The sequence below is a fragment of the Oreochromis aureus genome, linkage group 5 (genome assembly GCF_013358895.1).
Source record: "Oreochromis aureus strain Israel breed Guangdong linkage group 5, ZZ_aureus, whole genome shotgun sequence".
Taxonomy (NCBI): Eukaryota; Metazoa; Chordata; class Actinopteri; order Cichliformes; family Cichlidae; genus Oreochromis; species Oreochromis aureus.
In genome coordinates this window covers 23,817,487-23,844,321 of record NC_052946.1, presented here as the reverse complement: position 1 = coordinate 23,844,321, position 26,835 = coordinate 23,817,487, and the positions used below count along the sequence as shown (strand labels likewise).

General features: G+C 42.6%; 1 protein-coding gene across 1 annotated transcript in view; it reads left to right on the top strand.

Annotated features, from left to right (window-relative positions):
• The first annotated feature begins 2,525 nt into the window (after window positions 1-2,525).
• LOC120440386 overlaps window positions 2,526-26,835 on the top strand; it is a 93,079-nt gene continuing 68,769 nt past the window's right edge. The window contains exons 1-5 of the mRNA XM_039612757.1: window positions 2,526-2,989; window positions 3,067-3,187; window positions 3,430-3,641; window positions 20,195-20,287; window positions 20,690-20,855. Of these exons, the coding sequence (XP_039468691.1) occupies window positions 2,918-2,989; window positions 3,067-3,187; window positions 3,430-3,641; window positions 20,195-20,287; window positions 20,690-20,855 (664 nt within the window). The 5' untranslated portion in view covers window positions 2,526-2,917. The remainder of the gene's footprint in view (window positions 2,990-3,066; window positions 3,188-3,429; window positions 3,642-20,194; window positions 20,288-20,689; window positions 20,856-26,835) is intronic.

Genomic DNA, 26,835 nt, shown 5'->3' with positions numbered 1-26,835 from the left:
TATCAGCACAGATACCTCATACCAGCTGTTAAACTGTGGTGGACGGTTGATGGTTTGGCTTGTTTTGCAGCCACAGGACCAGCATGTATACCAGTGTATTCTAAAGTCAAGTGTGAGGCTGTCACGGCCCCTGTGTCTGATTTTTTTTGTGTAAATATTTTCATATTCTTTTGGACATGTGATGTTATTTATCTTCTAGTGTCTATATGGTATTTAGTTTAATTATTTGTCTTTCTGAGTTTCTGTGCCTCTAGTCCTGGTTGCTCTTTATAATGTTAGCTCCCTCCTGTGTCCGCTCTGTCCCAGTCTCATCTATGTTTCGTCTTCTGCATGACATCTATATTGTCTGTGTTTTGTCTTCTTTCTGCATCAAGCTGTTGTGTCTTTGTGGGGGTCTCAGTGTCAGTCATGTCTCCATGTTTATCTGCTGTTCCTGTCATGTCTTTCATGTCTTTGCCTGGGTCTCTATATTCGTTTACCTTTCTGTCTCAGAATCAAGCCCCTGTTTTTGTTCCCATGTTCTGTTACTTCCTGTTTTGTTTTGGTACCCTCTGCACATTATGTTCAGTTTTGCTTCCCTTGTCTCATTTAGCTGTGATTAGTATCAGCTGACCTTCCACCTGTTGCCTGTTCGCTTAACTGTGTGCTTTCCCTGTAAGTTACTGCTTGTCTGATAATTAGCTCCTGAATTTGTTAAGTTTGTCATTTTTGCAAGGCGTCGACAATAAAGCTGTTTTGAGTTTTACACCTTATCTTATAAGACATGCACTTTTGGTTCAGTTCCTACCTGCCACACAGCAGAGACTTGACAGAGGACATCTGTCCATTAAAGTTTGAATTCAGTTGGACAATGATCTCAAGCACAGCAGCAAGTCTGCACCTCAGCCTGATTGAAATGCTGTGTGTGGTAGGACTTAAGCATAAACAAATGCCTGCAGACCTCACAGAACTAAAGCAATGTTGTTGAGATTAGTGGATCACAAGCTACTGAACCATGGAGGTGTGTATTTAGATTTTATTTAGTTTAGATTCCTGGAAAGATTTCTTTTTTCACACGACTCTTTTACCCAAATAAAATGCCACATCATCACAAAGTGCTTCACCTTCTAGTTCACATGTGAATGTAATCGCTTCATCTCTTTAGAAGAAATATCAAAGACTTTCCATTTGAGTGCATTTCTAGAATAATACAAAAACAATTGAATACCATAAAACTGATCTTATTGAAAAATTAGAACTCTGAGTGCACTGCAGCCAGTCAGAAAGGAGCCAATAAAAGAACATCTCCAGGAGATTTAACAGGCTTTGGAGGCTTTGTGCTGTGGGCTGCCCTCCAAATCCTACCTTAAAAACAGGACTTGTGTTTTCTGCGCTGCTTTTTTTCACCGATTAAAGTAAAAGAAAAAGGCAAGACACTCTGCGTTTTTGGGCTGAGCTGTGCCCTTACCTAGAACTACCTTATGCCCAATTTATGCTTGAGTGGGAAATCTGTGTCATAACCTACAGTGTGTCCATAACAAGCATAAATGCAGGCAGTGAAGGTGACCACTTGCATAGGTTACGCTGTAGCCTTGCAGAAGTCTAAATCAGGCCTTAGTGATGCACAATAAAGTCGGTCTTGTGTTGGAGCATAACTGTCTGCTTCCAAACTTCATTCTTTTATTGGAGTGTTTTTGCTCTGCAGCTTGTAGCATCAATCCTCAGGCTGAAAAATGACTTTTAAAAAAAATACTGAGAAGGGATATTTTACTGTTATTTTATCATTGCATCAGAATCATATAATAAGCATTGCATTAAAGCATTTATTGAAGCTATTGACATTACATTAACGTTTGTATTACAGTGATTGTTATAACCTCATGTTAATCTTCTATTTACAGGTGTTGGTATAATCATATAATCTTTCATTACAGGTGTAACCATGATCATCTTTATACATATTGCCGCTTGGTGCTTATTATGGAGTTGTGCTCACGTCAGTAAGGGTTATAAGCTACAGTCAGCAGGATGTCTGGCTGATTTATTGAGTGAAGTGACGTAGAGCGTAGAAGGCCGCACATGCTTACAAAACACATATACCATGTTATTCATCATGATCCTTTATTCATTTATATTCTTTTATTAAGCTTTGAGTGGCATTTGATTAGAACATTTATTCAACATATTACATGTATGGTTTCAGTTAGGTTATTGCACACATGAAGAGTTGGCCTCTGTCCTTATAGACAGAGTGAATGCTGAGGTCGAGGCACACACGCACACACACAAGCAGTAGTTAAACTCATGTGTAGGGGAGAGTTCAAACATTTAAATAGCAATCTGCAAAGCCTTGTAGCTGTTTGATTATGCTTGCAGGAGAGACTGTTTGTTCCAGGGGATAAGCAGAGTTAGAAGATTACTGGGAAGGATCTGGCCTCGGGAAGAAGAAGATGTTCTTTTAATGTGTTAAAAGTTGTCAACATTGATTGTATTGTACCTACTTTACGCATGAGGGGCGTTCCAATACCCTGATTTTCATAAAACTATTGTTGTGTGGTTTTCGGAGAGAGATCGATGCTGTCTGCGTGCAGTGTTCATCTCCCACACGTGTGTTCATTAAAATCATCGTTTGACTTGACGCGGCCGGACCAGTGTTGTTATTTTGGTTTTCCTCCTGTATCCATCCCCAATATTTTGAACCCGTGACAATACCTTATCATATACATAATTTATCTTTCAGTAATCCAAGAAGCAGGAAACAGTAAAAATCTCCCAGAACGTGGTGTTATTGAGTTTTGAGTTTTCAGCCACATGTTGCCTTCACTGTCACTAAAAGCAGCTGGAGGAGATCTCTGCTTGGTGTAAAGAGGAAGGTCTTCCTCCTGACTCCTCAAAGGAAGCTCAGCTGTGTTTGCTATGGCGTGCCCTTCAGCACACAATGAGCCGCCTCAGCAAAGTGACCAGAGACCTGGAAACCCACCGCTCTCAGCACTTAGCAGAAATGGCGGAGGTAAGGTATCCCCTCTGAAGATATCTGAATGTGACAATAAGAGAGAAAGTCTGTTATCTGTCCTTTCTGTGCATAAGGTACGCAAGTCGCTGGAGCAGATCAGATTCTTCACGGAGCACAAAAATGTTTTGGCTCAGGAGATACAAGAAGAGAATGATCACCTTAAGGAGCAGCTGCGGCGCCTAATATCACTTCAAGGTGTAAAAAATTCTTACCTACACAATATACAAATTACAGTAACTCAAGAGCAGAATTAATGTAGTGTTGCCTCATTATTGGATGGTATTTACCCATAAATTTCTAAAGACAGAGATGTTTTAGTCTCATACGCTAAAGGACTCCGCTTTCTTATTCTTTTATCATCCTAAACATGCTGTATTTACTTGATTGCTCACAAATTTCGTGAGTAATCAACCCCTCTCACCGATTTCCTCTGTCAGATGCCCAGATTAGCGAGGTGGCTAAAATGCTGTACCAACAGGTTCTCACAGAGTTGATTTACAGCAGCCCCAGTGAGCAGGTGGCATACCTCCTGGTGGAGAGGGCTTCCCTGCTTGAGACAAGTGAGCTTACAGACAAGATGACGGGATATGGAAACACAGCCAATCATATGGGGAAAGGAGCACAAGTGAAGAGCACCGGCGTATCCCAGGTTAGAGGAAGAACATCACAAATTCAGTGTCATATGGCCAACATGCATATTGTTTTCCTAGTCCAGGGGTCGGCAACCCGCGGCTCCGGAGCCGCATGCGGCTCTTTAGTCTTTATTTTGCGGCTCCGGGTGGTTTGGGAAAATAAATTAGAAGTATTTAGCTGAAGTGTATTTTATTTGTGTTTAGTTCTTTTTTAACTTGTAGTTCTAAATTTGAAGATTATTGTGATTTTGAAATATAAAAATAAAATTAAAGCTGCAAGCAACGTTATGAGGGCCCTCGCGTCGAGCCACGCTCAGCACCTAAAACCAGCACATCCGATCTGATGTCACATTGATGGAATTCATGCATTTAACCACCAGCTAACATTTCATTTCATTCAATCATGATTATAGTCGTCCCACTAGGTGGCGCTCTTATCATTACTGACAAATGGCATATCAAACATTTCCGAGCTTGAGTCTCATCACACCTGCGACCTTTGGGAGAGACTGGACATTGCGTTTTTGAGTGACAGCAGATTACTACTTTCTGGCGAGTGATTGAAACTCCACGTGCCGCCATGACCACCCCGTTTCCCTGAACGTAAAAAGCTTCGCAATTTAACATCACAAAGGTCTTTAGATTCCACGCACTGGAGACCGCGTCAATCTGATGAAATCCCTTGGAGGAGTTCGTCAAAATACGGTGCCTGAAAAGAGGGGAAAATGTCGCCAAAATTACACATTAATTTTAAAATGGCTGACTTCCTGTTGGATTTGGGATATTGCTCCAAGAGACTTTTTTGTACATCTTGATATCTCCTATAAGCTCACCAGGTTTCAGAGTCATACATAAAACACAGAGCAGGGGCTGTTGTTTTGAAATTTTCGAGGGGGCGCTGTGGAGCCATTTTGCGCTATTCAATGAAAATGATCACATAACAAGATAGCCCTCATCACATTGGAGGTGTGCGCCAAATTTCAAGACTTTTTAAACTTTCCAAGCCCCTCAAAAGCCACTTCATTGTTCATGGTGAACCGCGTTGCCACCAGGGTGCGCCGTTCAGTTTAAAGTCACAATTTTCAATGGTGATATTCACCGCTTTTGAGGTGGCCATGATGAACCTGTGAAAATCAAGACAACAAAATTAAAGCCATGACATTTCCTGTTGCCACTAGGTGGCGCTCTGCGTATTCCTGACAATGGGCACATCAATCTGTTCAGTGCGGGTCTGACGTCATGCCTGTAAAGTCTGGTTCTGATCAGACTGGATTTCATTGAGTTATACTAATTTGTTTCTTCATGGCGAAACATCAATATTTGCCATGCTGCTGGGGTCACACCCTTTCGCGAAAAGTCACAGTTTTCACTGTAACCCAAGACCAACTCCTTAAGGCTTTCCTGGAGAAATTTGAGGCTGCAGATGTCTCCCATCAAACTACTGTACCCCAAAGTGTAAAACATGACATTTCCTGTTCCCACTAGGTGGCGCTGTCCCTGATGTCAAATATGACAGTTGAAATATGTTCAGGGGTGGAGCCTTATCATATGTGTGCTCTTTGGTCCAGATCGGACAATGTATGATAGAACGAGAGGCAATAAGATTTTCATGGCGAGTCATCGAAATTCGCGTGGCACCACGGCCTCACCGTATTGCGAAAACTCAAAAGCTCCGCAATTTAACATGGCCCAGGTGTGTAGTTGACACTGACCAAAGATGAAGCTTATACGACCAAATCCCAAGGAGTTCGCAAAAGTTCGAGGCATGGAAATGGCAAAATTAGAGCAAAAATGACACCTTCACTTCTAAATTGCGGACTTCCTGTTGGGTTTGCGTCAATGGATCCACAGACTTTTTTTGTCCGTCTTGGCATGATACACATGTGTGCCAGATTTCATACATGTAGCTCAAACGATGTGGTCGTAGGGCTGCATTTAACAAGGCATAGGTGGCGCTCTAGAGCCATTTCCCAGTGCTCATATGTAAAACCATTAAAATACAAAATTTTTCACCAGACCTGGCATGTGTGCAAAATTTCATGAGTTTTTGAGCATGTTTAGGCCCTCAAAAAGGCCCTTGTTTTGCCTGAATAATAATAATAAGAAGAAGAAACGGAGCAGATATAATAGGGCCTTCGCACTCTCAGTGCTCGGGCCCTAATTATTATGTGTGCCTATGACAAGAGGCACACATATTACTATTCGTCGGATTTATTATGTGTGCCTATGGAAAGAGGCACACATATTACTATTCGTCGGATTTATTATGTGTGCCTATGACAAGAGGCACACATATTACTATTCGTCGGATTTATTATTATTATTATTATTCTTCAGTTTCCGCCTGAAATTTTGCAGCGAAACTCGCCCCGCAGTTTTGAGACAAGCTTCATATATGTTACCTCATTTTGTGCGGCTGGATCAGGAATGGTGTGCTATGACTTTTGGTGTTTATAACTATTATAGTTTTTTAAATATTAATATTTTAGTGAAAATTTTCCCGCGCTTCTCTGCGAAACAGTTTTGAAAATAGGGTTACATATGTTACATCATTTTGTGCGGCTGGAGCTGGACCAGTATGGTATACACTTTTGGTGTTTATGACTTTTATAGTTTTTGAAATATTTAGATTTTAGTGCAAATTTAGGCCAATTTCCATAGAAACAGACTTTCTTTGTGGTGGGTTGGCTCTCTCTAGTGGTATACCGGGAGTAGTACGGCTGAAAATCTGTATGCTTGTTACAAAACTCCATATCCCATAATTCATAGCACCCTCTGCCGAAAGTTAAACAATGGCGGACACCACTTCGCTTTATATGTCTTTTATTCGTGTTTCTAGGTCACAAAATACACTTTTAAGATATTTTCAGGCGAGAATGTAGGTGTGTAAACTTCAAATATCTGCTCGTTTTATCAAGACATCCCATATTAGCGACAATTCTCTTAAGTGTTGCTGATAGCCGGCTAGCTAGCTAAGCCGCTAGCTTAGCTAGCTAGCGCCCCTTCGTGAAAAACCACCCAGGCTTGGCTGATAGTGAGGTGGCTAAAATTTGTTTAATCGCCTGATCGCTCGGCAAGGGTCTGTGTCTTAGCTGGACTTATTTTTCGTTTATATGGGCCGATGATGCTGGTCGATGTGGAAAAAATAACTGAGTTGTTTGGTGGTGGAGCTACAACAGAGGGCAGCTATCCACCGGTGTGTGACAGAAAGGACATGCCGCGAACGAGACATACAAGGCGGTGAGGCTACCGCCGATCGTCCGGTGTTTGCTAACGCGGAGGTCAATCGTGGATCAGGGAAAGCGAAGGCAGGAGCGTGAGGTGAACTGAATTTCAGGTAAGAAGTTATGACCTGCACTCTATTTGGGTCAGATATAAACCGAGTTTAGGTGTAGTTTATTTAGCAACAGTTCTCTTACGTGTTGCTGATAGCCGGCTTGGCTAGCTAGCTAGCGCCGCTAGCTTAGCTAGCTAGCGCGGCTAGCGACCCTTCGTGAAAAACCACCCAGGCTTGGCTGATAGTGAGGTGGCTAAAATTTGTTTAATCGCCCGATCGCTCGGCAAGGGTCTGTGTCTTAGCTGGACTTATTTTTCGTTTATATGGGCCGATGATGCTGGTCGATGTGGAAAAAATAACTGAGTTGTTTGGTGGTGGAGCTACAACAGAGGGCAGCTATCCACCGGTGTGTGACAGAAAGGACATGCCGCGAACGAGACATACAAGGCGGTGAGGCTACCGCCGATCGTCCGGTGTTTGCTAACGCGAGGTCAATCGTGGATCAGGGAAAGCGAAGGCAGGAGCGTGAGGTGAACTGAATTTCAGGTAAGAAGTTATGACCTGCACTCTATTTGGGTCAGATATAAACCGAGTTTAGGTGTAGTTTATTTAGCAACAGTTCTCTTACGTGTTGCTGATAGCCGGCTGGCTAGCTAGCTAGCGCCGCTAAGCTTAGCTAGCTAGCGCGCTAGCGACCTTCGTGAAAAAAACCACCCAGGCTTGGCTGATAGTGAGGTGGCTAAAATTTGTTTAATCGCCCGATCGCCGGCAAGGGTCTGTGTCTTAGCTGGACTTATTTTTCGCTTTATATGGGCCGATGATGCTGGTCGATGTGGAAAAAATAACTGAGTTGTTTGGTGGTGGAGCTACAACAGAGGGCAGCTATCCACCGTGTGTGACAGAAAGGACATGCCGCGAACGAGACATACAAGGCGGTGAGGCTACCGCCGATCGTCCGGTGTTTGCTAACGCGAGGTCAATCGTGGATCAGGGAAAGCGAAGGCAGGGCGTGAGGTGAACTGAAGTTCACCTCACGCGATGGATGAAGTTTCATCCATCGCCTGTTGAAACTTCAGTCATGAAACTGATCAATGATCGGCGTTTCTCTCTTGTTTGTTTATCGCGCAAAACAACAGCAGCACGTTTAAGCTTGATCAGCTGTTGTTAGAATTCATTTGCTTTTAATTTCTGGTATCAGCTGATGTTTGCTGGAGCCACAGCTGTAAAAACGGCAGATGTCCTTACTGAATCATCAGAGGTGAACAGGTGATGGAGAAACAGGTTTACCCTTTAGGTGACATGAATGAGTTGAAGGGAAGTTATGAACCGTTTCTGAGAGACAAATACAGGGAGTGCAGAATTATTAGGCAAGTTGTATTTTTGAGGAATAATTTTATTATTGAACAACAACCATGTTCTCAATGAACCCAAAAACTCATTAATATCAAAGCTGAATGTTTTTGGAAGTAGTTTATAGTTTTAGCTATTTTAGGGGATATCTGTGTGTGCAGGTGACTATTACTGTGCATAATTATTAGGCAACTTAACAAAAACAAATATATACCCATTTCAATTATTTATTTTACCAGTGAAACCAATATAACATCTCCACATTCACAAATATACATTTCTGACATTCAAAAACAAAACAAAAACAAATCAGCGACCAATATAGCTACCTTTCTTTGCAAGGACGCTCAAAAGCCTGCCATCCATGGATTCTGTCAGTGTTTTGATCTGTTCACCATCAACATTGCATGCAGCAGCAACCACAGCCTCCCAGACACTGCTCAGAGAGGTGTACTGTTTTCCCTCCTTGTAAATCTCACATTTGATGATGGACCACAGGTTCTCAATGGGGTTCAGATCAGGTGAACAAGGAGGCCATGTCATTAGTTTTTCCTTCTTTTATACCCTTTCTTGCCAGCCACGCTGTGGAGTACTTGGACGCGTGTGATGGAGCATTGTCCTGCATGAAAATCATGTTTTTCTTGAAGGATGCAGACTTCTTCCTGTACCACTGCTTGAAGAAGGTGTCTTCCAGAAACTGGCAGTAGGACTGGGAGTTGAGCTTGACTCCATCCTCAACCCGAAAAGGCCCCACAAGCTCATCTTTGATGATACCAGCCCAAACCAGTACTCCACCTCCACCTTGCTGGCGTCTGAGCCGGACTGGAGCTCTCTGCCCTTTACCAATCCAGCCACGGGCCCATCCATCTGGCCCATCAAGACCCACTCTCATTTCATCAGTCCATAAAACCTTAGAAAAATCAGTCTTGAGATATTTCTTGGCCCAGTCTTGACGTTTCAGCTTGTGTGTCTTGTTCAGTGGTGGTCGCCTTTCAGCCTTTCTTACCTCGGCCTTGTCTCTGAGTATTGCACACCTTGTGCTTTTGGGCACTCCAGTGATGTTGCAGCTCTGAAATATGGCCAAACTGGTGGCAAGTGGCATCTTGGCAGCTGCACGCTTGACTTTTCTCAGTTCATGGGCAGTTATTTTGCGCCTTGGTTTTTCCACACGCTTCTTGCGACCCTGTTGACTATTTTGAATGAAACGCTTGATTGTTCGATGATCACGCTTCAGAAGCTTTGCAATTTTAAGACTGCTGCATCCCTCTGCAAGATATCTCACTATTTTTGACTTTTCTGAGCCTGTCAAGTCCTTCTTTTGACCCATTTTGCCAAAGGAAAGGAGGTTGCCTAATAATTATGCACACCTGATATAGGGTGTTGATGTCATTAGACCACACCCTTCTCATTACAGAGATGCACATCACCTAATATGCTTAATTGGTAGTAGGCTTTCGAGCCTATACAGCTTGGAGTAAGACAACATGCATGAAGAGGATGATGTGGACAAAATACTGATTTGCCTAATAATTCTGCACTCCTGTAAACACCAAGCTCCTTTTTTTGTGTAGCTGACAGCTGGTAACTGTGCAGGGGCGGATCTAGTAAAGCTTTTGCCAGGGGGCCAGGTAGGGCATTAACAGAGAAAGGTGGACATAAAGATATACTTTTCTTTCTTACTCTCATATAAAATATTTAGCTTTTATTAAATAGTCATCTGAATCTCACAACCAAAGTTTGTATAATAATACACAAGATTGGCTGTAGACCATTGTTCATAATTCAGAACACTGTGTAGAAATAACAAAAACAAAAAGTGAATGCATGTGTGAAAAGTGGTCTATAATGTAATGCTTCAAAGCGTGTTCATGCAAACATTGTCGGGTCTGCCGTGGTACAATGGGACTTCTGCTCATGAACCTGTGTGCACAGCGCCTGCAAATCGGCGCTGTACTGGTAACTTCATCTTTACACAAAACTGTAAGCTGTCATCTGTGAAGCGTGAGCGGTGTTTGTTTTACCATAGTTCATGGTGGAGAATGGCTGCTCTTCTGAGTTTTGCTGTCTGTAGCCGTATGAATGGCAACTACAGTGATTAGCAGCGCATAGGCACACATAAAATTTCTTCTGAAATTTTCGCTTTCTAGTTATTATTATTATTCTCCAGTTTCCGCCTGAAATTTTGCAGCGAATCTCGCCTCGCAGTTTTGAGACAAGCTTCATATATGTTACCTCATTTTGTGCGGCCGGATCTGGAATGGTGTGCTATGACTTTTGGTGTTTATGAATTTTATAGTTTTTAAATATTAATATTTTAGTGAAAATTTTCCCGCGCTCCTCTGCCAAACAGTTTTGACATTAGGGTTACATATGTTAGATCATTTTGTGCGGCTGGAGCTGGACTATTATGTTATGACTTTTGGTGTTTATAACTTTTATAGTTTTTAAATATTAATATTTTAGTGCAAATTTAGGCCAATTCATCTTTTGGCGCCAAATAAACAGACTTCATTTGTGGTGTCTTGGCTCTCTCTAGTGGTATACCGGGAGTAGTACAGCCGAAAAGATTTATCCTTGTGTTGAAAACTCCATGTCCCACAATTCATAGCACGCCTCTACAGAGTGAACAATGGCGGCCACCACTTCGTTTTATATGTCTTTTATTCGTGTTTCTAGGTCACAAAATAAGCTTTTAAGATATTTTCAGGCGAGAATGTAGGTGTGTAAACTTCAAATATCTGCTTGTTTTATCAAGACATCCCATATTTAGCGACAGTGCTCTGACTACGTCGGTCCTGCCTGACAGCTAGCCGGCTACCTAGCTAGCTGCCGCATTTGGCTGCAAATGGATAGCGAGGGACTCTCTGTCGTTTCACCTCCCGGTCTCGCAAATGCTCGCGACAGAATCGGAGTTACAGCTGGATGTGGAAAAAATAACTGAGTTGTTTGGTGGTGCTATAACGCCGGAGCTACAACAGTGGGCAGCTATCCACGGTGTATGACAGAAAGGATATGCCGCGAATGAGACATACGAGGCAGGCGACGGTGTTTGCTAACGCGGAGGTCAATCGTGGATCAGGGAAAGCGAAGGCAGGAGCGTGAGGTGAACTGAATTTCAGGTAAGAAATTATGACCTGCACTCTATTTGGGTCAGATATAAACCGAGTTTAGGTGTAGTTTATTTAGCAACAGTTCTCTTACGTGTTGCTGATAGCCGGCTGGCTAGCTAGCTAGCGCCGCTAGCTTAGCTAGCTAGCGCGCTAGCGACCCTTCATGAAAACCACCCAGGCTTGGCTGATAGTGAGGTGGCTAAAATTTGTTTAATAGCCCGATCGCTCGGCAAGGGTCTGTGTCTTAGCTGGACTTATTTTTCGCTTTATATGGGCCGATGATGCTGGTCGATGTGGAAAAAATAACTGAGTTGTTTGGTGGTGGAGCTACAACAGAGGGCAGCTATCCACCGGTGTGTGACAGAAAGGACATGCCGCCAACGAGACATACGAGGCCGGGCAGGCGATTGCTAACGCGGTGGTCAATCATGGATCAGGGAAAGCGAAGGCAGGAGCGTGAGGTGAACTGAATTTCAGGTAAGAAGTTATGAACTGCACTCTATTTGGGTCAGATATAAACCGAGTTTAGGTGTAGTTTATTTAGCAGCAGTTCTCTTATGTGTTGCTGATAGTCGGCTAGCTAGCTAGCGCCGCTAGCATAGTTAGCTCGCGCCGCTAGCAACCCTTCGTGAAAAAGCACCCAGGCTTGGCTTATATTGAGGCGGGTGAAACTCGTGTCAGCACCGGTCGCTCTCTATTTGGGTCAGATATAAACCGAGTTTTAGGTGTAGTTTCTTTAGCAGCAGTTTTCTTATGTGTTGCTGATAGCCGGCTTAGCTAGCTAGCGCCGCTAGCATAGTTAGCTCGCGCCGCTAGCAACCCTTCGTGAAAAAGCACCCAGACTTGGCTTATATTGAGGCGGGTGAAACTCGTGTCAGCACCGGTCGCTCTCTATTTGGGTCAGATATAAACCGAGTTTAGGTGTAATTTATTTTCGTTGACCTTTTACAATCGTAATGCCACGGGAGTTTATATACAGCTGTGTGCGCACTAAGTTACTGACGTTGGACTTTATTTTATTCATTAGGGTTAGTTCATAGAGTTGCCGTGCCGCACAAACGGAATCGTCCCACATTCAGAGAAAACATTATGATTTATTCTGTCGTTACGAAGCCTCCCTGTCATTCTCTCGCGTGTTGAAACGTCAATCATGAAACTGATCAATGATCGGCTGTTCGCTCTTATTTATCGCGCTAAACAACAGCAGCACGTTTAAGCTTGATCAGCTGTTGTTAGAATTCTTTTGATTTTAATTTCTAGTATCAGCTGATGTTTGCTGGAGCATGAAGATGAAATCAGGAGATGTCCTTACTGAATCATCAGAGCTGAACTGGTGATGGAGAAACAGGTTTACACTTTAGGTGACATGAATGAGTTGAAGGAAGTTATGAGTTGTTTCTGAGAGACAAAGACCAAGCTCCTTTTTGTGTAGCTGACAGCTGGTAACTGTGCAGGGGCGGATCTAGCAAAGCTTTTAGGGGGAGCTAGGGCATTAACAGAGAAAGGTGGACACAAAGATATACTTTTCTTTCTTACTCTCATATAAAATATTTAGCTTTTATTAAATAGTTATCTGAATCTCACAACCAAAGTTTGTATAATAATACACAGGATTGGCTGTAGACCATTGTTCATAATTCAGAACACTGTGTAAAAAACAACAAAAACAAAAAGTGAATGCATGTGTGAAAAGTGGTCTATAATGTAATGCTTCAAAGTGTGTTCATGCAAACATTGTCGGGTCTGCCGTGGTACAATGGGACTTCTGCTCATGAACCTGTGTGCACAGCGTCTGCAAATCGGCGCTGTACAAAGTAGCTTCATCTTTACACAAAACTGTAAGCTGTCATCTGTGAAGCGTGAGCGGTGTTTGTTTTACCATAGTTCATGGTGGAGAATGGCTGCTCTTCTGAGTTTTGCTCTCTGTAGCCGTATGAATGGCAAACTACAGTGATTAGCAGCGGCATAGGCACACATAAAATTTCTTCTGAAATTTTCGCTTTCTAGTTATTATTATTATTATTCTTCAGTTTCCGCCTGAAATTTTGCAGCTGAAACTCGCCCCATGAGTTTTGAGACAAGCTTCATATATGTTACCTCATTTTGTGCGGCTGGATCAGGAATGGTGTGCTATGACTTTTGGTGTTTATAACTATTATAGTTTTTAAATATTAATATTTTAGTGAAAATTTTCCGCTTCTCTGCCAAACAGTTTTGAAAATAGGGTTACATATGTTAGATCATTTTGTGCGGCTGGAGCTGGACTAGTATGGTATACACTTTTGGTGTTTATGACTTTTATAGTTTTTGAAATATTTAGATTTTAGTGCAAATTTAGGCCAATTTCCATAAAAACAGACTTTATTTGTGGTGGGTTGGCTCTCTCTAGTGGTATACCGGGAGTAGTACGGGCTGAAAATCTGTATGCTTGTTACAAAACTCCATATCCCATAATTCATAGCACCCTCTGCCGAGTTAAACAATGGCGGACACCACTTCGTTTTATATGTCTTTTATTCGTGTTTCTAGGTCACAAAATACACTTTTAAGATATTTTCAGGCGAGAATGTAGGTGTGTAAACTTCAAATATCTGCTCGTTTTATCAAGACATCCCATATTAGCGACAATTCTCTTAAGTGTTGCTGATAGCCGGGTTAGTTAGCTAGCGCCGCTAGCTTAGCTAGCTAGCGCCTTCGTGAAAAACCACCCAGGCTTGGCTGATAGTGAGGTGGCTAAAATTTGTTTAATCGCCTGATCGCTCGGCAAGGATCTGTGTCTTAGCTGGACTTATTTTTCGTTTATATGGGCCGATGATGCTGGTCGATGTGGAAAAAATAACTGAGTTGTTTGGTGGTGGAGCTACAACAGAGGGCAGCTATCCACCGTGTGTGACAGAAAGGACAGGCCGCGAACGAGACATACAAGGCGGTGAGGCTACCGCCGATCGTCCGGTGTTTGCTAACGCGAGGTCAATCGTGGATCAGGGAAAGCGAAGGCAGGAGCGTGAGGTGAACTGAATTTCAGGTAAGAAGTTATGACCTGCACTCTATTTGGGTCAGATATAAACCGAGTTTAGGTGTAGTTTATTTAGCAACAGTTCTCTTACGTGTTGCTGATAGCCGGCTGGCTAGCTAGCTAGCTAAGCGCGACTAGCGACCTTCGTGAAAAACCACCCAGGCTTGGCTGATAGTGAGGTGGCTAAAATTTGTTTAATCGCCCAATCGCTCGGCAAGGGTCTGTGTCTTAGCTGGACTTATTTTTCGTTTATATGGGCCGATGATGCTGGTCGATGTGGAAAAAATAACTGAGTTGTTTGGTGGTGGAGCTACAACAGAGGGCAGCTATCCACCGGTGTGTGACAGAAAGGACATGCCGCGAACGAGACATACAAGGCGGTGAGGCTACCGCCGATCGTCCGGTGTTTAATAACGCGGAGGTCAATCGTGGATCAGGAAAGCGAAGGCAGGAGCGTGAGGTGAACTGAATTTCAGGTAAGAAGTTATGACCTGCACTCTATTTGGGTCAGATATAAACCGAGTTTAGGTGTAGTTTATTTAGCAACAGTTCTCTTACGTGTTGCTGATAGCCGGCTGGCTAGCTAGCTAGCGCCGCTAGCTTAGCTAGCTAGCGCCTAGCGACCCTTTTCGTGAAAAACCACCCAGGCTTGGCTGATAGTGAGGTGGCTAAAATTTGTTTAATCGCCCGATCGCTCGGCAAGGGTCTGTGTCTTAGCTGGACTTATTTTTTCGTTTATATGGGCCGATGATGCTGGTCGATGTGGAAAAAATAACTGAGTTGTTTGGTGGTGGAGCTAGCGGAGCTACAACAGAGGGCAGCTATCCACCGGTGTGTGACAGAAAGGACATGCCGCGAACCACACATAGGAGGTGGGGCAGGCGACCGCCGATCGACCGGTGGTTGCTAACCTGGAGGTCAATCGTGGATCAGGGAAAGCGAAGGTGGTTGCTAACCTGGAGGTCAATCGTGGATCAGGGAAAGCGAAGGCAGGAGCTGAGGGTGAACTGAATTTCAGGTAAGAAGTTATGAACTGCACTCTATTTGGGTCAGATATAAACAGAGTTTAGGTGTAGTTTATTTTCGTTGTGCTGACCTTTTACAATCGTACTGCATGCTAGCTAGCACGACAGCTGTGTGCTTGCGATAAGTTACTGAGGTTTAACTTTATTATATTCACAAGGGTTGGTTCGTCAGAGTTGCCGTACAAAACGGAATCGTCCCCACATTCAGAGAAAACATTACGATTTATTCTGTCGTTCTGAAGCCTCCCCTGTCATTCTCTCGCCAGTTGCAACTTCACTCATGAAACTGATCAACGATCGGCTTTTTCGCTCTTGTTTATCGCGCTAAAGAACAGCAGCACGTTTAAGCTTGATCAGCTGTTGTTAGAATTAATTTGATTTTAATTTCTAGTATCAGCTGATGTTTTCTGGAGCCACAGCTGAAAAAAGGAAGTTATGAACTGTTTTTAAGAGACAAATACAGGGAGTGCAGAATTATTAGGCAAGTTGTATTTTTGAGGAATAATTTTATTACTGAACAACAACCATGTTCTCAATGAACCCAAAAACTCATTAATATCAAAGCTGAATGTTTTTGGAAGTAGTTTTAGTTTGTTTTTAGTTTTAGCTATTTTAGGGGATATCTGTGTGTGCAAGTGACTATTACTGTGCATAATTATTAGGCAGCTTAACAAAAACAAATATATACCCATTTCAATTATTTATTTATTATTTATTCAATTATTTACAGTGAAACCAATATAACATCTCCACATTCACAAATATACATTTCTGACATTCAAAAACAAAGCAAAAACAAATCAGCGACCAATATAGCCACCTTTCTTTGCAAGGACACTCAAAAGCCTGCCATCCATGGATTCTGTCAGTGTTTTGATCTGTTCACCATCAACATTGCGTGCAGCAGCAACCACAGCCTCCCAGACACTGTTCAGAGAGGTGTACTGTTTTCCCTCCTTGTAAATCTCACATTTGATGATGGACCACAGGTTCTCAATGGGGTTCAGATCAGGTGAACAAGGAGGCCATGTCATTAGTTTTTCTTCTTTTATACCCTTTCTTGCCAGCCACGCTGTGGAGTACTTGGACGCGTGTGATGGAGCATTGTCCTGCATGAAAATCATGTTTTTCTTGAAGGATGCAGACTTCTTCCTGTACCAGTGCTTGAAGAAGGTGTCTTCCAGAAACTGGCAGTAGGACTGGGAGTTGAGCTTGACTCCATCCTCAACCCGAAAAGGCCCCACAAGCTCATCTTTGATGATACCAGCCCAAACCAGTACTCCACCTCCACCTTGCTGGCGTCTGAGTCGGACTGGAGCTCTCTGCCCTTTACCAATCCAGCCACGGGCCCATCCATCTGGCCCATCAAGACTCACTCTCATTTCATCAGTCCATAAAACCTTAGAAAAATCAGTCTTGAGATATTTCTTGGCCCAGTCTTGACGTTTCAGCTTGTGTGTCTTGTTCAGTGGTGGTCGTCTTTCAGCCTTTCTTACCTTGGCCATGTCTCTGAGTATTGCACACCTTGTGCTTTTGGGCACTCCAGTGATGCTGCAGCTCTGAAATATGGCCAAACTGGTGGCAAGTGGCATCTTGGCAGCTGCACGCTTGACTTTTCTCAGTTCATGGGCAGTTATTTTGCGCCTTGGTTTTTCCACACGCTTCTTGCGACCCTGTTGACTATTTTGAATGAAACGCTTGATTGTTCGATGATCACGCTTCAGAAGCTTTGCAATTTTAAGACTGCTGCATCCCTCTGCAAGATATCTCACTATTTTTGACTTTTCTGAGCCTGTCAAGTCCTTCTTTTGACCCATTTTGCCAAAGGAAAGGAAGTTGCCTAATAGTTATGCACACCTGATATAGGGTGTTGATGTCATTAGACCACACCCCTTCTCATTACAGAGATGCACATCACCTAATATGATTAATTGGTAGTAGGCTTTCGAGCCTATACAGCTTGGAGTAAGACAACATGCATGAAGAGGATGATGTGGACAAAATACTCATTTGCCTAATAATTCTGCACTCCTGTAAACACCAAGCTCCTTTTTTGTGTAGCTGACAGCTGGTAACTGTGCAGGGGCGGATCTAGCAAAGCTTTTGCCAGGGGGGCAGGTAGGCCATTAACAGAGAAAGGTGGACACAAAGATATACTTTTCTTTCTTACTCTCATATAAAATATTTAGCTTTTATTAAATAGTTATCTGAATCTTACAACCAAAGTTTGTATAATAATACACAAGATTGGCTGTAGACCATTGCTCATCATTCAGAACACTGTGTAAAAATACCAAAAGACAAAAAGTGAATGCAAAAGTGCATAAATATTTATTTTACGTGTTTGATGTGTGTGGCGGGGCGTGGTCTGCAGTGCCGCTGCAGGGGAGGTGGACCCACCTGAGCGGCATCTGCAATCACGCCTCACGGGCGTTGTTTGTGCTCTCTCGGCTGTTTTTTGGGTGTGTGTAAGTTGAAAAGCTACAGCCGGTTGTGTGGGTACACCAACCATGTGTGAAAAGTGGTCCATAACGTAATGCTTCAAAGCGTGTTCATGCAAACATTGTCGGGTCTGCCGTGGTACAATGGGACTTCTGCTCATGAACCTCTGTGCACAGCGTCTGCAAATCGGGGCTGTACAAAGCAACTTCATCTTTACCCAAAACTGTAAGGTGTCATCTGTGAGGCGCGAAAGCGGTGTTTGTTTTACCATAGTTCATGGTGGAGAATGGCTGCTCTGCTGAGTTTTGCTCTCTGTAGCCGTATGAATGGCAGACTACACTGATTACCAGCGGCATAGGCACACATAAAATTTCTTCTGAAATTTTCCCTTTCTAGTATCTTATTATTTTTTCATTGCTCAAAATAAGCGTCACACTCGCTGAAGCCGGTGTACCCGCCGAAACGCCGTGCATTTATCGAGACTTTCGACCCCAGGTAGGCCAATTATGGATCTTCGGATCCACATTATATCGGCAGCTGTTCTCCACCGTGAACTATGTTAAAAACAAACGCCGCTCACGCCTCACAGATGACAGCTTACAGTCCTGCGTAAAGATGAAAGCCCCGATTTGCAGACGCTGTGCGCCGAGGTTCGGGACCATAAATCTTATTGTAAACATATCACGGAAGACCCGACGATGTTTGCATGAACACGCTTTTCAGCATGTCTTTATTGACTACTTTTCACACATGGTTGCTGTACGCATACAGCCGGCTGTAGCTTTTCAGCTCACAGCCCGACAACACAACAGCAGAGAGAGCACAGACTTTAAGGCGGCGAGGCGTGATTGCGGGTGCCGCTCAGGTGCGTCCGACTCGCATGCAGCGGCGCTGCAGACCACGCCCTGCCACACACATTAACCAGGTAAAATACATATTTAGGCAGAATTTCGCAAATATCTATTTTTCATTTTTCAGCAGCATAGTGCTTTTTTCCAATTACTTTTTAAAAGTCAGGTCAAGGCTCCAAAAGCCCAAAGGCGATATAAGGGTGGCGGCTCATAACAGTTTTTGTTTGCTACATGGATCATTTTAGTTCAGCTGGGTGTCTTTCCTTTTGTTATATTTCTTTAAGAGTTCAAAATGTGTTATTTACATAAATAAAATGTAATTTTCTCTGTAGCACTTCATGGATTTTATGAGCAACACACCTTAGTTGCTCTGTGGATTCTTTTAAAAAGCAGTTAAAAACTTTTCTGTTCAAACAAGCCTTTTGTTGATCTACGTAATTTACATTATTTACATTTGATCTTTTACATTGTGTATAATGTCTATCGATTGTATTGTTTATTTTAATATTTGTGTCCAGCACTTTGTGACTGCCTGTCTGTGAAAAGCGCTTAATAAATAAACTTTACTTACTTACTTTAGTTGTTCACACAAAGCATAAAGATAAAAAACAAACAAACAATATATACAATGTTATCTTCATTTTAGATTTCAAAAAGTATTTGCGGCTCCCAGTGTTTTCTTTTCCGTGGAAACCGGGTCCAAGTGGCTCTTTGGGTGTTAAAGGTTGCAGACCCCTGTCTTAGGCTACGTTCACACTGCAGGTCTTAATGCTCAATTCCGATTTTTTTGATCAAATCCGATTTTTTTGTCTGCTTGTTCACACTACACATAAAATGCGACATCAAACGCTTTCTAGTGTGAACGCTCAAAGCGGCCCGCATGCGCAAAAGAAGATGTCACACACAACTCGCTCTGTTTAGACCCAGAGCAAACAATATTGTTTGACTGATTGCCCTTAATATAAAGACTTCGGACTTTACGTTTCCCAATTTTTGCTTTAAGTTATTTTGTTATTTACATAATAATGTAGATGACCTAATAATGATCCTTTTTGCTGTTTTAGAGGAGCGGTGCTGCAGATTTCTGTCAGAATCTGCAGAAAATACAATAAAAATAAAATGTTCACATTTCTCCAACGTTATCTTCCCAACAGTTTCACCGGATGGTAGGAAATCGTTCGCGATGTCCTATCGGGCGCTTCTCCGGCGCTGATAATTGGCGTCTGTCTTGTGTCAGTGACGTAAAAGACGGATTTAATGCGACTTGACCGTTCACACAGCAGTCACTTTCTAAAACATCGGATACGTATCGGATTCAGTACCACATACGAAAGTGACCCAGATCGGATTTGAAAATATCGGATTTGTGCCGTTCACACTGTCATACCATGATCGGATACGGGTCGCATAGGGGCGAAAAAATCGGATTTGATGCGCTTTCGCCTGCAGTGTGAACGTAGCCCTAGTCTGTGATGCTGTCTTCAAATGTTATTCTACAGGCTGCCCACAAGGGGGCACCACGTCATGGGCAGAGCAGGTGGAAAAAACTCTTTGGACTCAAGTCTTCACAGAACAAACATACTTTTATTCCTGTATGTATGTCGTTAGTTCGCTCATCTCCTTTAAATACTAACGAACACTAAGATTGCTCTGAGGGACTGATGCTGACTTTATTTTTGTATAATGTATAAACATAAATATCTTGCATGTTAGCCATTCATCAGCATCCACATTAACTACAAACTCTTATTTTCTGTTCCAGTGTTATTTAGCTCTGTTCTGAGCACAGGTTAGGGAATTTGCATGGCAGAAGAATTTCAAGATACTACCCGACTGATGCATCTTGACACACTGCACTTCTCAAGGTGTCCAGTTCTTGCATGGACCTCTAAACATTTACTCTATATGTTCCTGCTCCTGCTTACTTCCTTTTAGAGCTTGTCAGTTATTGCTGTATTGGACATGCAGTAAGTTGATGCGTGTTGTATTCGCAGGCTGAGGCCAGATTTTTGGCTGGCCAGGAAAGCAGTTTGGGGAGAGAATGCTCCCGGCTGGAGCGGGACCTGGAGGAGGGCTCCCGTCAGCTGGCAATGGCGCACAATGAGATCCGGCGTTTGACTGATGAGCTGGAGTCTGCTCATTTGACCCAGAGAGCACATGGTGAGAGATACAGTGGCTTGCAAAAGTATTCGGGCCCCTTGAACTTTTCCACAGATCTGAAAACTGCTGTTCACAAACGCTGTCCATCTAATCTGACTGAGCTGGAGCTGTTTTGCAAAGAAGAATGGGCAAGGATTTCAGTCTCTAGATGTGCAAAGCTGGTAGAGACATACCCTAAAAGACTGGCAGCTGTAATTGCAGCAAAAGGTGGTTCTACAAAGTATTGACTCAGGGGGCTGAATAATTACGCACACCCCACTTTTCAGTTATTTATTTGTAAAAAATGTTTGGAATCATGTATGATTTTCGTTCCACTTCTCACGTGTACACCACTTTGTATTGGTCTTTCACGTGGAATTCCAATAAAATTGATTCATGTTTGTGGCTGTAATGTGACAAAATGTGGAAAAGTTCAAGGGGGCCGAATACTTTTGCAAGCCACTGTATTAATCAGCAATTTATAAAGAGGCTGTCATTCTTAAACTGATTTCTCATGGTAGCTTGCAATCACAATTGTCTCTGTGTTTATATGGATCTGCTAAATGCAGCTTTTCCTGGAGGCATTTTGTCCCTCCCATTCATGGAAATATTGCAGGAATGCCCTGAGGGAATTTCTTCGAATTTGGAGTAGATGTTCATTGTGACTTAATCCTGAGGTGATTATGTTGGCCTTGCAGTACCACCGTGTTTGGTTTAGTTATCTGCAAGATGGGCGATTAGAAATAAAAAAACCTCCACCCATGTCTTTACTTGCACACTATAATTAACTGGCTTCAGCTTGTGTGCAAGGTAGAGGAAAAATACCAAGGTAACAAAGGTGTGATGAGCAGTCAGGCTTGCAGCATTGCAGCCTCCGTTTCCACCCACAAAGTTAGGGCTGAACATTTCTTTGTGAAGTCTAAGGAACTTGTAAAGAAGGCGTCCGTACTTTTTAAAGTTTCCTTGAAGATGTTTCACCTCTCATCCGAGAAGCTTCTTCAGTTCTTTTTTTTTTTTTTTTTTTCCATCTGTAACATTTTCAGTTGTTACAGATGGGACAGACATGACTGGGGGATAGGAAAGGGAGAAAGAAAGAGAGGAAGGAAAAGAAAAACAGAAGGGAAAAGGGACAGTGAGAAAGGGCACTTACAAAGACAAAGAGAAAAAAAAAATCTCCTGGATCACCTGTTGAGAGAGAAAGAAGAGAAGACAAGCAAAAAAAACCCAAACAAAAACAAAGCAACATACTAAACACAACACCATCACGTTAATCTAGCTGAGTGTGAACAGCAGTAAATACTAAATATTGAAAGTTGTTGTGCAGCACGCAGGACAGACAGCGCACAAAGTGCTTTGAAGTAGCAGCTAAGAAAGGTGTAGTTGTCTACGAACAGTGAACACCCGTGTGCACACCTGTGTGGATCAACGCGCTTGTATACAAAAGGTTTCCCCATGTAACGGTCTGCTAGAGGGTGTGGAGGGCCATAGCCCCGTCCCCCAGGGCATGAAGCAGGCATGGAGGACATCCAGGCTCCAGACATCCAGAGGCCCCAGAGTGCGAGAGCCCAAGGAGTACCACCGGAGGGGCATCCGTGCCACCCTCCTGGGAAGGGCTGAGGAGATCCCCAGACGAGGGGGTCACCCAGTAGCCACGTAGCAGAAGCCAGAGGGGGCTGCACTGGCGTGCCCGCCGGCTCTGCCAGCAGCCAGCTGTGCCAGAGTGAACCGAGTTGCAGGCCCCGAGGCCGGAGGCCCGAGGGCCCCCTTTGCCCCGGAAGAGGCCTGACCGAGCGACAGGCACCAGGCCCCGCCAAGTAGCCACCAGGAGTGAGCTGGTGCATACCTGAGCGCCCAGCCCCGGACACCAAGAACCACCAATGCACCAACCCCTGAGGCCATCAGTTACCAGCAGGGAGTGTGGTGAGGGGAGATAGGCCTCCACACCTGGAGGGCCTGGGAGTACCCAGGGAGGTGGAGTCCCAACCTGACATATAGACACAGACAAACAGGCACACACAGACATAAACATGCTTTCCCACCCTCATGCACACATATACAAACACTCAGCACTCACCCAACGTAGGGATAGACATACATAGACATGTACACACAATCATACTCCCCAAACATACTCTATGCCCCGGGTCCAGGTACTCTCGCCCCCAGAGGGGGAAACGGCACCCAGACCCAAGAGATGTGACCCTTTCCCCCGGAGTGGAGGCAAGCAGACCGCCCCAGGCTCCGCAGCAGCAGGGAGGCCAATCGGACAGCCAACACCTCCTCCCAGACCCCCGCCCCGATGGCTAGTAGAGAACGGGGGTGTGTGAAGACCCCATACCTCCCTCCTCCCGCTCATGTGTAGTGTTGCTGCGTGTTGTTCTAAAGTGCATTTAAAACAAGGGAGGGCATGGTGCTGCTGCCAGAGAGCAGCAGGTGTTAGCACGGCCCCTCCCGAGAACCCTCAATGTCTACATGGATTTAAAATTGAGAGGTGGGCACCGGCACCAGAGGTAGGGTTGAATACACAGACCGTCCTCTGGACGCCGTTAACGTGGTCACCCTCAAGGCCCTATATATACAGTTAAGCCCATAATTATTCATACCCCTGGCAAATTTTGACTTAAAGTTATTTTTTTCAGTTCAGTTCAGTTCATTTTTATTTCAAACATATACATTCACCAACATTTCATAAAATCATTCCATGCAGTTGTTTGAAAAGGAGTAGGCTGAAGTATATACTTATTTAGCCCTACCCCCTCAGGTTTACATCCTCATCATCTAAATTTGAACAACAAAACGTTTACAATGCCTTCAACTTAGAACATAATAACATCACAAAAAAATAAAATAAAAAAAAAATTGTCATGTTCAACAAGAAAATCAAGAAAATAAACATCAGTTTGACTGCTGTCTTGGGTTAATTGCATTTTCTTCATTCTTATACTTATTTAAAATTTCTTTTTTGAGTTTTATTTTAAACTGGTTTATATCACTACTGACCTTTATTTCTTCTTTTAACTCATTCCAAAATTTAACTCCGCTATTGAAATAGACATCCTTTTCAATGTTGTTCTTACTTTTGTAATTTTAAATTCCACTTCCTCTAAAATTATACCTCCTTCTCTTTCTAAGAACCATTTACTTATTTCGATTGGGAGCATCCCTTTCCTTGCCTTATATATTATTTGCACTGTTTTAAACTTCACCAGATCCTGGAATTTTATAGCTTGGGTCTTAATAAAGAGCGGGTTTGTGTGAGCCCTATACCCCTCCTGATTTATTAATCTAATAGCCCTTTTCTGCATTATAATTATAGTCTGAATATTACTTTTATATGTATTTCCCCAAACCTCTACACAATAACTCATGTATGGTAATAGTAAAGCACAATATAACATATACAATGTTTTCCCATCCAAAATTGTTTTTTACTTTCCCCAAGACAGCAATGCCCGTGCTAACTTTCCCCTCACATAAGTGATGTGTGATTTCCAACAGGCCTTATGATCAATGATCACACCAAGAAATTTTATGGTATTAACCCTTTCTAGATATACATTATCAACACAAATTTCAATATTAATGTTTTTCTTATAGTTTCCGAATAACATAAATTTCGTTTTATTTAAATTTAAGGACAATTTGTTTCTATCAAACCACTTCTTTAACATCTTTAACTCCTGTGTGATCACCTCCAAAACCTGTTGAAATTCCACACCTGAACAAAGTATATTGGTATCATCTGCAAAATTACAAACTTTAGTATCTTCGATACTTTACAAATATCATTTATATACATAATAAACATTTTTGGTCCCAATACTGATCCTTGAGGTACTCCACATTCAATATCCATCAATTTAGATTTAAACTCATTTATTTGTACATATTGCTGTCGATTCATCACATAGCTTTTATCCAATCTAATACCACACCCTAAACCCATATTTTTCCAGTTTGATTATTAGAATTTTGTGGTCAACAGTATCAAATGCTTTTTTAGATCTAGAAAGACTCCAAGTGCATACTTCTTCTTATCCATACATTCAGTTATTTCTTCCATTAAATCCATCAATGCCAAAACTGTTGATCTGTTATTTCTAAACCCATACTGGCAATTTGCCAACAATTCATGTTTATCCACAAAGCTATCAAATCTTTTTATGAATAGTTTTTCCAGTATCTTAGAAAACTGAGAGAGTACCGACACTGGTCTATAATTTGTAAAACAATGCTTTTCACCTGATTTATAAATGGGAATAATTTTTGCAACTTTCATTTGTTGTGGAAAAACCCCTTCCTGGAAAGACAAATTAAAAATATATTGTAGCGGTTTTACAATACCATCAATTACTCTCTTTACCGTTACCATATCAATATCATGTCAGTCAGTACTTGTTACTTTTATTCAACTAGCAAGTTATTTTTTGACTGGAAATGACACAGGCATCTCACAAAAGATAATAAGATGATATACAAGACGCATCATTGTGGAAAAAAAATATTTCTCAGCTTTTATTTACATTTGAGCAAAAAGTATCATGTCCAGAATTATTCATACCCTTTACAAACTGTCACAGTCTCTGGGAAAATCCAAAGTTCCATCCATTCCAAATAGTCAAAGCTGTTCTAAAGCATCCTAATTACCCTGATTAATTGGAAATAGCTGTTTTGATCAACTCAACAGTTGAAAAACAGCAGCTCTCTGCAGGTGGTCTGTGGACATTCATGGCTAAGACAAAGGAACTCAGTGAGGACCTGCAGCTGCGCATTGTGGCTGCTCACAAGTGAGGAATGGGCTACAAGGCCATATCCAAATGTTTTCAAGTTCCAGTGGCTACAGTGCAAAGTATTATTAAAAATACAAGATGTTCCGCACTGTGGAAAATCTCAGAGGACGTTGTCGGAAGCCAAAAGTGAAACCTGTGCTGGCCAGGAGAATAGTGAGAGAGGTGAAAAAGAATCCAAGGATCACCACCAAGGCCATTCTGGTGAATCTGGGCTCTGCTGGTGGCAATGTCTCAAGGCAGACAGTCCAACGGACACTGTTGGGTTCCACGGATGCAGACCAAGGAAAACGCCACTTCTCCAGGCACTTTTAAGGCATGCAAAAGCTCATTTGGCCTTTGCAAATGCTCATCTGGACAAAGAAGAAGGTTTCTGGTCTTCAGTGTTATGGTCAGATGAAACAAAAATTGAATTATTTGGTCACAATGATGTTGCCTTCATTTGGCATAAAAATGGAGAAGCCTTCAACCCAAAAAACACCATCCCCACTGTCAAACATGGTGGTGGGAACCTAATGCTTTGGGGTGTTTTTTAGCCAATGGACCATGGAACCTAATCACAGTAAACAGCACCATGAAAAAGAGCAATACATGAAGATTCTCAACAACAACATCAGGCAGTCTGCAGAAAAACTTGGCCTTGGGAACCAGTGGACATTTTAGCACGACAATGACCCAAAACATACAGCAAACGTGGTGAAGAAATGGTTAGCAGACAACAACATTAACGTTTTGCAGTGGCCTAGCCAGAGTCCTGACTTGAATCCAATTGAGAATCTGTGGAGGGAGCTAAAGATCAGGGTGATGGCAAGAAGACCCTCCAACCTGAAAGATTTGGAGCTCATTGCTAAAGATGAATGGGCAAAATGCCTGTGGAGACATGCAAAAAGCTGGTCGGCAATTATAGGAAGCGTTTGATTGCTGTAATAGCCAATAAAGGCTTTTTTCTATTGATTATTGAGAAGGGTATGAATAATTCTGGACATGATACTTTTTGCTAAAATATAAATAAAACCTGAGAAATATTTTTTCCACAATGATGCCTCTTGTACATCGTCTTATTATCTTTGGGAGACACCTGTGTCATTTCTGCTCAAAACGAACTTGCTTGTTGAACAAAAGTAACTTTAAGTCAAAATTCGGCAGGGGTATGAATAATTATGGGCTTAACTGTATATATATATGTGTGTGTGTGTGTGTGTGTGTGTGTGTGT